Here is a 13592-nt window from a genome sequence, read left to right on the forward strand (position 1 = left end):
GCAACTAAATGCCTCTGCTAATGAGTCCATGTGCATAGGAAAATGTGCAGGAGTGTTTCATTCAGTCTCTGGGCCTGCTTGACCATTCTGAATTATCAGTGCAGAAGGAGGCCATTTGGCTCACTGAGCACTTTAACTTGGTGTCAATGTCCTGCCTCTTCTGTTTAATTCTACACGTTCATGCATTTCATACCCAAACTACTCAATGTGGAAAATGATTTTAGCACTTTATATTTGCTTCTGTTGGAAAGTACTTTTAAAAACTGCTGTTTGAGTGGGAACAGTTTCTCCCTATTTACTTCAACCAGATCCCTCATGATTTTAAAAGTTTCAGTCAAATTTGTTCTTGGCCTCCTCTCCTATGAAAAGAGGCCTAACTTCTCCAATATGCCTTTGTGACTGAAGTTTCTGATACCTGGAAACATTCTCCTAAGCCTCTGCACATACTCTACACCTGGATAACTGTTTTGTTCTAATCAGTGTCAACCCCCTTTCCCCAACCCAGTGTTAATGATCATAGTTAATACTGAAGCTTTATTAACAATTCTGTACCTGTGCCACCTTTAATGACTTACATATGTATGCACCTCTGTTCCAGTACACCCTTCGGAATAGTATCCTTTGGAATAGGTATCCTTTGGTTGGTACAGTTTTGCCTTGATCTTTGTAACAAATTGCATTACCTCACTTTTCTGCATTTAGCTTCATCTGCCAACTGGATCAAGGCTGAATTTTTACTTTGCAACAGTTTTTCTACATTATACCATAACTCGATGTATTTAATATTTGTTTTTCCAGCAGTTTAAGCTCTCATTAATTACTGTTTCTGTCCTTTCAAAAGTTGATGGAGGAAAGGGTAAACCAGAATTCGGTGCTGAAGTTGACTGCACATACATTTTTGACTGGGGTACAAAGTATGCCTGTGTGAAAGAAAAAGAAAACCTGCTGTGTGGTGCTTCTGATGGAAAGAAACGTTATGATCTTTCACCTTTAACCCGATATGAAGGTAAGCTTTTTGCTTTTAGCCATTTTGAAGTTAATATAAAGTAAGCCATACTAAACTTTAGCATTTTGGCTTGTTAAGTGTTTTTCTATTGGCAACTAGGTTTTGCTGTGAATCATTTTTTTTAACACAGTAAATTTAAAATTTTTGATTCCTATGTATTAGGCAGTTTGAACTTAATGTTATAAAGCGCCTGCAGAAAACAAAAGTGAAAATAGATTATTTTGACCGAAAGCAGAGTCCAATAAATATTCCAAAGTACACTCTTTAGTTTATGGATACTTCCACATTTCCTATTGATGTGGATTTAGAATTGTACAGTAGTTGGCACGGTGGCTCAGTGGTTAGCACTGCTGCCGCACAGCGCCAGGGACACAGGTTCAATTCTTGCCTCGCGCAACTGTCTGTGTGGAGTTTGCACGTTCTCCCAGTGTCTGCAAGGGTTTGCTCTGGTTTCCTCCCACAGTCCAAAGATGTGCAGGTCAGGTGAATTGGCCATGCTAAATTGCCTGTAGTGTTAAGTGCATTAGTTGGGGTAAATGTGGGGGAATGGGTCTGGGTGGGTTGCTCTTCGGAGGGTCGGTGTGGACTTGTTGGGCTGAAGGGCTTGTTTCCACACTGTAGGGAATCTAATCTAATCTAAAAATTTGGTTCTCTCCTTTCTTGTTTTTTGCAACAGATATGGAGTAGTAGAAAATGTATAACATGAAGGGTGTAATTTGACCTATTGTGTCTAAGCTAGGTCATGTTTTTTGAAAAAACAAGCGATTCTGCCAAATATCCCTACCTTAAACTATTTCTGTCGCCTTGCAGGTGATGGCTTCTTAAGTAGATGATGTGGAGGTGCTGGTGTTGGACTGGGTGGACAAAGTTGAAAATTATAATACCAGGTTATAGTCCAACAGGTTTATTTGGAAGTACTAGCCTTCAGAGTGTTGCTCCTTCCTGAGGAAACTAGTGGGGCAGGATCATAAGACACAGAATTTTAGCAAAAGATCAGTGTCATGCAATGAAAGTGATATATTGAACAAACCTAGATTGCAATATAACCTGGTGTTATGTGATTTTTAATCATAAATAGATGTCAAAGTAAGTTTGAAATGTGGACCCATTATACTTCCTGCCTGTTACACCTCAGGCAGTGAATTCAGGCTTTCAAGCACAATTTTAAAATGTTACTTGCCTTTCTGTCAATTATTTTAAATCTGTGCCTCCACTACATTGTCTCGATGTACTCTCACCCCTATAATTTTACATACCTTAATTTAGTCACTCCTCAACCTTCTTTGCTCCATGGAAAATGACCTCCGTTTGTCCAGTCTTATTGCTAAAATGGTCCAGTCCTGGCAGCATTCTCCTAAATCTCATCTGCATCCTCTCCAGTGCAATCTAAAAGTTTTTCTGCAATGTGACCAAAGCTATAGATGCTACCCCCATTGCAAATTTCACGATCTGAAGTCAATATAAATCTGAAATTCAAAACTACTACAAAACAATTGTACAATTGTTTTGATTTGTAAATGCCTATCTGGTTCACTTTAGGGATGTAAATCTGTCGATCTTATCTGGTCTGACCTAATTGTGGTCCCATACCCACAGCAATGTCGTTGCCTACATCCTGTTAACAAATCGGAAAAAACTATTGTTCTTCCAGTTAATTCCAATAATTTGCTTTTGAAGTAAAATTCACTGTGCCAAAACTACTTAGATTATCCTATGTTCCTTTTTCAAAGTTGTCCAGCAAGTCCTTGTTCTGTAGTCTTTTAATGCCACACTGGTCAAATAGGTTTGAAATATATTGAATAGTCTTTGCAATTTCCTCCCTTCTTGTAACAGCCTGGGGTCAATTTCATTTAGGCCTATTGATTTTATTTTCAATCGTGCAGTATTTTTCCCATTTAATATTTCTGATGCCACCTTCATTTCATTTGATAATTTGAAATATTTGAATTTTGACGCTTCACTTGAGGTTTGACCTAATCAGTACCCACCTAAAACCAATGTAAATGAGTTGAGAACATTTTTAGATGGTGAACTGCTGTACATGAAACACTCAATTTAAAGCCAACATGCATTGGTGTTTGTATAAATTACTATAACCAACTCTTATCCTAAAAATGTTGAAACTTGTATTAATATACAGCAAAAGAAGTTCCTGAATCTGACAACACTCACAACTGGGAGGCACTAGATAGCCTGGTAAAATCTGATCGAAGACAGATCTATATTAATGTATGCCACAAGGTACTTCAAGATGGTGGAGCTGTAGGATGTCCTGAAGATGCAGCTGTTTGTTCTGTTGGTAAGTTCGTAAGACACTTGAATAAAAAAAAAAGTACATTTTATTATATAATTTTTGCTCAATAGTGATTGTGGCTTGCATAGAAATGAGTTTCCTATATCTTAGTGTTTTGCATTAGTGGCTTCCCAAAATAAAAGTAGATATTGGTGCACTTGCCAGTATTAGCTCCGCCACATCATAAAAATGAGAAAAATATTCCAGAAATGAACAATTTAGTCTCTCTGTGGAGAGGCCAGATTAACTACATGCTTCCGGTATAATGTTTCATGAAATTTTTGACACCAATTGGGAACCTGTTTCTATGTGGCAGTCTCATATTTATTTTTTAAGCATGTTGAAAATAAGTCTGCCATAGTTTACAAGAATAAGGTTAGGACAAAGTTATAAAAGAAAACCAAATGCAGAACAATGCTGCAGTTCAGTAAAGAGCCTATTGAGTAGTCCCATTTTAGTATTCTAATTGAGGTGAATGTGTACTTAATAAACTGTCTTTTATGCATGCAGGTTCAGACTAATCTGCTTTTCTATAGCATTTTCTATTTGTATCTTGCAGCTCGAGGGGTTTCTTTTCCTAGCTTGAAGAAAAAAATATCCATATTGTACTCTGGACTGGGGTTTCAAATCGCATTTGAGAAACCTATAGTGGGAAAGATCTTTTTAAAATCTTGCTTTTACTGATATTGAAAAAACTTAATGACAAGGCTAAAAGTTTAAAGAAAATTTGCCCCACAAGAAGTGACCTGTTGAATTTTGTAGAAACAGCACTGCTAAGGTTTATTTGTTTGAAGATCAAATTATTCCAAAAATTAATTTATCTCCTAGGTGAAAATAGCAAAAAGAACCTTGGAAAATTTGTTTCACCCCCTACAAAGGAAGGCAATAATATTCAACTAGTGTACTCTGATGGTGAGCCATGCGGAAGAGATGGTCGAAGCAAAACTATTATCACTTTTATATGTAGACCCGGTAAGTTTGGGTGCGTCTTGTTTGTCTTCAGAAAATGTTGACACACACTCTTTGCACAATCCTTACCTCATATTTGACAGTGTTTGTGTACGGCAGAGTTTTCCCAATACTTCATGCAAGAAATTTGGGCAATACATTACTTTTTTGATCAAAGTGAGCCTGTATATTCTAACACTTAAACAAGCTGAAAATGTATTGCTGGAAAAGCGCAGCAGGTCAGGCAGCATCCAAGGAGCAGGAGAATAGACGTTTCGGGCATGAGCCCTTCATCAGCTCCTGCTCCTTGGATGCTGCCTGACCTGCGCTTTTCCAGCAAAACATTTTCAGCTCTGATTGCCAGCATCTGCAGTCCTCACTTTCTCCTAACACTTAAACAAGCCCAGTCTATTGAAAATAATTAGCTGGTCTTCTGTAACATTTCAACAAGTTGATTTCATGAGCGAGACTATTGTATCATGCCAAATAGAAGCACTGGTCAGTACAGGGGGCAACAATAAAAACAGGTGCCTGAAGTCGAGCAACACTGAAATATGCAAGGATCCAGCCAGGGTTCAAGATGCATAGTGGGCTCAGCAAATTTTCCCTGGAAATCTCTTAAATATCCTACAAAAATTCAGTGTTGGGACCAAAAGAAAATTGAAGGATCGTTTTCCCCCCTCTTGCCTTATTATGCAATAAGCGTAGATGAAATCTTTGAACAACTCCTCCAATCTCAGATTTATTTTTCCCATGTTGCTTCTCCAGATTCTCCAATCATGGGTCCCTTTGCTCCTATTTTAAAATTTTTTGAGTGTCCTTTTTATTTTGCTGGACTGTTCAGTTTTCAGAGACAGCTGTAAGGTTTAGATGTTCAGAGCCAGGCCTGAAATGTAGGTAAACCCTTGAGCACCTATTTGCAGATGATCAGCTGCAAGTGGTGTTATCTCAGCTGTTTCTGACCAGCTGCAGCATTTCCATGATGGTCATTTAAGCAGGGCTCCAACCTTGACACACACCACAGTAGTCCTCGTGCACTATGCACTGTTTAGTGTGTGCAATTGATGGATAACTGGGAACAACTGCTGTTTGCCTGAACAAGTACCAGATGCTAGAGCGACTGCGTATCGAGGAGCCACTGTGCTCTGCCAATGGAGGTTTGATAGGCAGAGATTCTGGCCTGTGATAGGTCCATTCCCATTTTCAACTGGGGTGTTTCCTCCTTGGAGTCACTGGCCCTGTCTTGTATCAGTCCATGGTCTCTTTGTCCCCCTGTACTCTAGTGGGGGGGGGAGGGGGGGGAGAAAGAGAGAGATGATAGTGTACTAACCTGTGGCCTCGTTATTAATTCTGTTTAGTAACTTGGAAGGAATTTTGACCTCTGTATCCAGCTGTATTTTAATGGAGTGTTTCTGTAAACATGGGTAGCATTTGATAATTGGGAAAGGGTTCCTTTGGTATTGGATGGAAATCTGGAGACCTCAGCATTAGGGTGGTTCTGTGATTTAGGAAATTGAGATTTCTATCTGGAGGTTTGGGAATGTATAATGTGCTTTACATTCTTGAGGTGCAAATTGTTATTTTGGTTCTGCTTTTCAATGAAGTCAACACATGGAGTTAAGATTTGTTAGATTATGGCTATTGTAGAGAAATTACATTTTCAGAGTTTGTGTGGAACACGGGCAAGCAGGTGAACTGAACTTTAAACTGCCATATTCCCCAATTCCACATGTTTTTACTAGTTAGCTTCCTTCCATTCTACCAACAACACACTCTCTTGGTATCCTCACCACCAATTCCTATCATCTGTGAACCTGTTGGTATCAGTATTCTGGCAGATCATCTATCTAGTTTGGTAAAAATTCAAACTAAGTGGGGGAAAGGCATCAAGTAAGGTGATGTGCTAAAGTAAATAGAAACAAAGAAATAGTGCATGACAACAGTTCAGGTAATGAATATGTGCAGTATTTGTCAAAAGGAAATGAACTATTGGCACAAATAAGTGTAACCTGGTGTGATTTACTGAAACCTGATTGAAAGGCAATCACGATTGGAACCTAAATATTCATAGGTATTTGACATTGTGAATGACAGGATACTAGAACAAGATAGTAGGGTAGCTGTGTTAGTTAAGAAAGACATTAGTTGGGGGATAGTGTTTGATAGGTTAAGATGTGGAATCATAAAGCGAGTGAGGAGTAATTTGTAGCCTCCCACCCCAGCCCATCTGGCCCAATAAGAACAATAGTTAGACTGCGGGACAGGAAGAAGTGAGACAAGAAATTAACAGTAATTTTGCATGAGTAACCTACACATTGATTTGGAGAACTAGATTGGCAAAGGAAGCCTGCATACTAAGTATTGAAAAAAAGCAACTGTGTGGATATTAGTTGCATTGATTTCAAAATTTTCAAACAATAGACTGGCGTGTCTGACATCGGTGGTGGCCAAGTTGTTGGAAGGACTCCTGAGGAACAGGATTTACATATATTTGGAAAGGTGAAGATAGATTAGGGATAGTCATCTTGGCTTTGCATGGGGAATCGTATCTGACTAACTTGATTGTTACTTCAAAAAACTGAGGATTGAGGACAGAGCAGTGGATGCGATCTATATGGACTTCAGTAAGGCAATCAACATGATAGACTGGTTAGCACAGTTAGATCTCATGGAATGCGGGGAGATCTAGCTGCTTGGATACAGGACTGGGTGGTGTTGAAGGGTTACTTTACAAATTGGGGGTCTGTAACCAGTGGTGTGCAACAAGGATTGATGAGTCCACTGCTTTTTGTTCTAACTACCAGAGAGTTTGCACCCTGATAGCCATTGATTCCAGTTTTGCTAGGGACTCTTGATGTCACATTCAGTTGAATGCAACCTCTGTTAAGGGCTGTCACTCTCTCCTCACCCTGAATTCGGTTCTTTGTACATGTTTGAACCAAGGATGTAATGAGGTCAGGAGCTGAGTGGCCCTGGTGGAACACACTTGGGTGTCTCTGAGCAGGTGGTACTTGATAGCACTGATGATGACATCTTCCATCACTTTACTGATGATCAACAGCAGATGGTTGGGGTGGTAATTAGCTGGGTTGGATTTGTCTTTTTATGAACAGTACATATTTGGGCAGTCTTCCACACTGTTAGGTAGATGCCAGTGTTCTAACAGTACTGAAATAGCGAGGGGAGTGACACATTCTGGAGTCTTCAGTATTATTGCTGGAATGTTGTTAGGGTCCATAGCCTTTGCAGTATCCAGTGCATCAACAGTTTTGTGATATCACGTTGAATAAATTGAATTGGCTAAAGACTGATGTCTGTAATGCTGGGGACCACTGGAGAAGGCCAAGATAGATGATCCCCTCCACACTTCTGAAGATTGCTGCGAAAGCTTCAGCCTTATCTTTTGCACTGCTTCTCGACTACTGGCATCTAAAATAATTATTTGGGTGAAGAAACCAAATGTGTCCTCACTAAATTTATCAATGACATCAAGATATGTAGGAAACTTAAGTTTGTGAATCGATATCGACAGGTTTTAAGTTGACAATAAATGTGGCAGATGGAAAATTCAGAGCCTGTCTGTTTAGATGGGGAGAATAGTGAGCTATATGCTAGATGAAAGGAGAGAGATTTTAGGATAGTGATGCAGAAACCTCTTGGTGTCCCAGTATATGATTTGCATAAAGTTACTATGCAAGTACAGCCAGTGAGCAGGAAGACAATGGAATGCTGTTTTGCAAGATGAATGAAATACAAATGGGAAATTCTGCTGTAGCTATACAAAGTGCTGGTGAGACCATATCTGGAGTACTGCATGCAGTTTTGGTCTTGGTTTTTGATAAAAAGATAGTTGAATTAAAACAGTTCAGAAGATTTACCTGACCCATTCTTGGGGTGACTGGATTAGCTATGAAGAAAAATTGAACAGATTAAGCCTGTACTAGGAGTTCATTACAGTGTAGAAAAATGAGATCTTGTTGAGACACTATCTTCAGCAAACTGGGTAAGGGGGTACCCATAGTGTTTTTTTTGTGGAGGAAACCAAAGCTACAGCTCAAATTTAACATTTGTCATTTTTAAAACACTTTTATTTTCTCTCTCAAAGGATAATGTATATGGGATTCTTCCCAGAAGTTAGAGGAGACTGGTTCTTTAAGGTTGAGTTTTTTTTGATGGACAAGTAATGGGATGCAGACGGAAATGTGGAACTTGAGCCACAACCAGATCAGCTATGTACTTAATGAATGGTACAACAGTCTTGAAGGGCTGAGAGCCTACACATGGTCATAAGTGCTATGCTCGTTGTACCTTCTCTAAAGCATTTGTGAAAATTTCTGGCTGTAAGTTGATGAATTGAAAGTTACCAAGTGGAAGTCTACAGTTTCTTATTCATGTCTGTAGATTTTGCCAAACAACCTAACCAGCTTCACTGTTAGTACTTTTACTATTTCCAAGTATTTATACAGTTTCCTAATGTTCAAAAATTGCCAACAAGATATTAGTCTTAGTTTCTTTGGCAGCATTTAAAATATGATAGGTGTCTGTATTCACCAGTGTTTTTGTTCATGTGGAATTCCATAATAGACCTCTATACCTCAGCCAGAAGTAAATGAAGTATTCAATGGCAATTATATGAATTTTGCAGTTTTAATGATGGCAAAGATATCAGCATTCACTATCATTACGACTGGGCAGTTGACAGCAAATTCTGATCATTTCGACGCAGTTACACGATGAGCTCGGGAGTCATTGTCAGCAATTCCCTGCTACTCAGGATGGGCTGTTGAAATCCTCATAAATGAAGTGCTTAGGAATAACTTGCATTGCTGTGAGATTCTAAATGTTCTTGTGAAAAGTCTTGATTCACTAAATTGAATGAGATGTAACTGGCTTTGTGGTACTTTAGAATCTTAATTATTAACAACCTCTCTAGTCCTGAAAAAGTAATTATTTGTTTGTAAAATCAAATTTCTTTGATAAATTCCAAAGGTTTTTAATTTGAATTTGTGGTATTTCATAGGGCACATTAGAGGTTCAGTATACAGACAGCAAGATAAAATATAGTCTGATAATAAGGATCATAAAGTCATTTTACTTTCTGGTTTGATGTTAAAGAATTCTTCAACATGACTGACTGCTGAGCATACTTAATAAATGGTGTTGGATGCTAGAAATCCCCTATAATTTGTGTCAAATATCAATGATTCAAATTTACATCTGATTACTAGGCCTTTACAGGCAGCTTTTTTTGCAGTTAATGGCAAGCTGCTTGACTGCACCAAAATCCTAGTGTTTTTTGCTGCCTCGAAGTTTTGATTCTCAAATCTTTAGCTTGGGAGTTTTTTTTTTACAGATTACTTAGTGTGGAAACATGCCCTTCGGCCCAACAACCTGCCGAAGAGCAACCCACCCAGACCCATTCCCCTACATTTACCCCTTCACCTAAGGTGGGAAATGAACCCAGGTCTCTGGCGCTTTGAGGCCACAGTGCTCACCACTGTGCCACTGTGTCGCCCACATTGGGGGAACAGCTTCCAACTTGATCAACTGTATTCGGGGAATTCAATAAACTGCATGCACGTATTATGTAAAATGGCTGGGAATTTACTCCAAATACTCTGAAAGCTTATTTTAAAATGGTAAATTTGAAACCAGGGTTTTGAAGCTTTTCCAGTTCATGGTGTCATATTTGTATTAATGAATCAAAGGACTTGAAATTATGTATTTGGAATGCTTGGTGTTGGTGGCATAGTTATAAGTAATTAACCTCAATGTATGCTACAGCATTAATTGCATAGTACAAAGCAAGTTATTAGTAAAATGGGCATTTCAAAGCAAATTAATACTTGTATTCAAAATGAAAATAGTCTGAATAAGGTTGCTGCTTCAATAACACATATTTTATCCTTAGGGGATCTGGAGAGCCCTCCTATCCTGAAACCTGGGATCAATGAATGTTTGCATGAACTGGAATGGCGCACAGCTGCTGCTTGTGCTTTATCCAAAACAAATGGTGATGATTGCAGAGTTTCAGATCCAGAGGCCGGTAAGCATCTTAAACTAAAGTGCACTTAAGATTTCTAAATTTATTCTTCCAAATGTATGTAAGCGTTAATAATGAAACCATTTAAAATGGTCATAATTCTTCAATTATGTATGACCAATTGAGGTTTTGAGTGTGAATGTCCATTGTTGGTACTATTGTAAGCTCTAAAACAAAACAGCGAAAGGGAGCAAGCCTAATGTTACTTGCACCACCCTCATTCCCCAAGTTTACCAGACGTGCACAATTTTCCCAAATGATAGTCAGTGTTGTACTATTTTTTTTCTATTGCTATTTTTGCTTTAAAGGAATTTTTTTTTGAAACCCAAGCACTAATTCTTTAATACTAGCCATTGTCTCTAATGTTAAACCTGTTGGTGTTTTTCCAGTTCACCACAACAAACATCCTCATACCTCCATAGTTGCTCTCTATTAGATATAGATCCTAGTTATGGATTGAACCATGTCATTGTTGAACTTGATGGAAAAGACTATCATACGATGTTCAATATTCCTTTAAAAGTTGTTTTGCATCAAGATTATTAGTTCGTTCTCATTGCATGGTACTAGATCTAAAATAGCTTTTGCCCTTGTTGATTCCTCAACATGTTACTCTGGTAAAGTCTTTCAAACACATTCCAAGCAATCTTCATTTGCAACATTATTCCTTACTACTTCTATACAGCCTGAATGTAAATTGAAGCTACGCATGATTGCAGCATTCACTGTTATATACCCTTCTATTTTCTTGGTTTATACCATGTCCTATGTCAATAGACAATAGGTGCAGGAGTAGGCGATTCAGCCCTTTGAGCCAGCACCACCATTCATTATGTTCATGGCTGATCATTCACAATCAGTATCTTGTTCCTGCCTTATCCCCATAACCCTTGATTTCATTATTTAAGAGCTCTGTCCATCTCTTTCTGTAAAGTAACCAGAGACTTGGCCTCCACTGCCTTCTGGGACAGAGCATTCCATACATGCACCACTCTCTGGGTGAAGAAGTTTCTCCTCAACTGTGTTCTAAATGGCCTATTTTGAAACTGTCTCCTCTGGTTCTGGGCTCACCCATCAGCGGAAACATGCTTCTTGCCTCCAGAGTGTCCAATCCTTTAATAATTTTATACATCTCAATCAGATCCCCCTCTCATCCTTCTAAACTCAAGTGTATACAAGTCCAGTCGCTCCAATCTTTCAACATACGATAGTCCCGCCATTCTGGGAATTGACCTAGTGAACCTATGCTACACTGCCTCAATAGCCAGAATGTCTTTCCTCAAATTTGGAGACCAAAGCTACACACTATATTCCAGATGCGGTCTCACCAGGGCCCTATACAGCTGCAGAAGGACCTCTTTGCTCCTATATTTAATTCCTCTTATGAAGGCCAGCATGCCATTAGCTTTCTTCACTGCCTGCTGTGCCTGCATGCTTACTTTCATTGACTGATGTATAAGAACACCTAGATCTCGTTGTACTTCTCCTTCACCTAACTTGATTTAGATAATAATCTGCCTTCCTGTTCTTGCCACCAAAGTGGATAACCACACATTTACTCACATTAAACTGCATCTGCCATGCATCCGTCCACTCACCTAGCCTGTCCAAGTCACCCTGTATTCTCATAACATTCTCCTCCCATTTCACCCTGCCACCAGCTTTGTGTCATCAGCAAATTTGCTAATATTACTTTTAATGCTTTCATCTATATCACTATATATTGTAAACAGCTGTGGTCCTAGCACTGAATGATGTGGTACCCCACTGGTTACTGCCTGCTGATCCAAAAGGGACCCGTTTATCACTACTCTTTGCTGCTTGTCAGTCAGCCAATTTTCAATCCAAGTTAGTACCTGGCCCCCAATACCATGTGCCCTAATTTTGCTCACTAATGTCCTATGTGGGACCATATCAAAGGCTTTCTGAAAGTCCAGGTACACTACATCCACTAGCTCTCCCTTGTCCATCTTCATAGTTACATCCTCAAAATTCCAAAGATTAGTCAAGCAAGATTTCCCCTTTGTAAATCCATGCTGACTGACCTATCCTGTTAGTGCTATCCAAATGAGTTGCAATTTCATATTTCTAAATGACTCCAGTATCTTTTCCACCACTGACGTCAGTCTTACTAGTCTATAATTCTGTTTTTTTTCTCCCTTCCTTCTTGAAAAGTAGGACAACATTAACCACCCTCCAATCCACAGGAACTGATCCTGAATCGATAGAACATTGCAAAATGATTATCAATGCGTCCACTATTTCTAGAGCCACCTCCTTAAATACCCTGGGATGCAGACCATCAAGTACTGGGGACTTATCAGCCTTCAGACCTAACAGTCTACCCAACACCATTTCTTGCCTAATATAAATTTCCTTCAGTTCATCCATTACCCTAGGTCCTTCAGCCTCAATTACATCTGGGAGATTGGATCTGTCTTCCCCAGTGAAGACAGATCCAAAGTACCTATTCAACTCTTCAATTTCCTTGTTCCCATAATAAATTCATCTATTTGTCTTCAAGGGCCCAATTTTAGTCTTAACCATTTTTTTCTTTTCAGATACCTAAAAAAGCTTTTACTATTCTCCTTCATATTTTTGGCTGGTTTGTCTTCGTACCTCTCTTTCTCTAAATATTGCCTTTTTAGTTATCCTCTGCTCTTTAAAGGTTTCCCAGTCCTCCGGCTTCCTGCTGATCTTTGCTACTTCTCTTTTATCTTTATACAGTCATTAACTTCCCTCGTCAGCCATGGCTATCCCTGCCTCCCCTTAGCATCTATCTTCCTCTTTGGAATGAACTAGTCCTGCACCTTCTGCGTTATATCCAGAAATATCTTCCACTGCTAGGGTATTGAACCATTGACCTTTGACCAGCTCTTCTCTGAGCTCTATAGTTCCCTTTGTTCAACTGCAATACTGACCCTCCCGATTCTCCCTTCTCCCTCTCAAATTGTAGATTTACACTTATATTATATAACGTAGAACAATATAGCGCAGAACAGGCCCTTCGGCCCTCAGATGTTGCGCCGGCCTGTGAACTATTCTCAGCTCGTCCTCCTACACTATCCCAAAATCATCCATGTGCTTATCTAAGGATTGTTTAAATCTCCCTAATGTGGTTGAGTTGACTACACTAGCAGGTAGGGCATTCCACGCCCTTACCACTCTCTGCATTAAAAACCTGCCTCTGACATCTGTCTTAAATCTATCACTCCTCAATTTGTAGTTATGCCCCCTCATACACACTGATGTCATCATCCTAGGAAAAAGACTTTCACTGTCTACCCTATCTAATCCTCTGA

At 39.2% G+C, this 13592-nt stretch overlaps 1 protein-coding gene across 2 annotated transcripts in view; it reads left to right on the top strand.

Moving 5' to 3' along the window:
• igf2r (insulin-like growth factor 2 receptor) overlaps window positions 1-13592 on the top strand; it is a 212167-nt gene that overhangs the window by 74865 nt on the left and 123710 nt on the right. For both annotated transcript variants that reach the window (XM_043696288.1, XM_043696289.1), the window contains 4 exons: window positions 842-1006; window positions 3147-3305; window positions 4128-4271; window positions 10159-10293. In XM_043696288.1, the coding sequence (XP_043552223.1) occupies window positions 842-1006; window positions 3147-3305; window positions 4128-4271; window positions 10159-10293 (603 nt within the window). The remainder of the gene's footprint in view (window positions 1-841; window positions 1007-3146; window positions 3306-4127; window positions 4272-10158; window positions 10294-13592) is intronic.

Source organism: Chiloscyllium plagiosum, chromosome 9 (genome assembly GCF_004010195.1).
Source record: "Chiloscyllium plagiosum isolate BGI_BamShark_2017 chromosome 9, ASM401019v2, whole genome shotgun sequence".
Classification (NCBI taxonomy): domain Eukaryota; kingdom Metazoa; phylum Chordata; class Chondrichthyes; order Orectolobiformes; family Hemiscylliidae; genus Chiloscyllium; species Chiloscyllium plagiosum.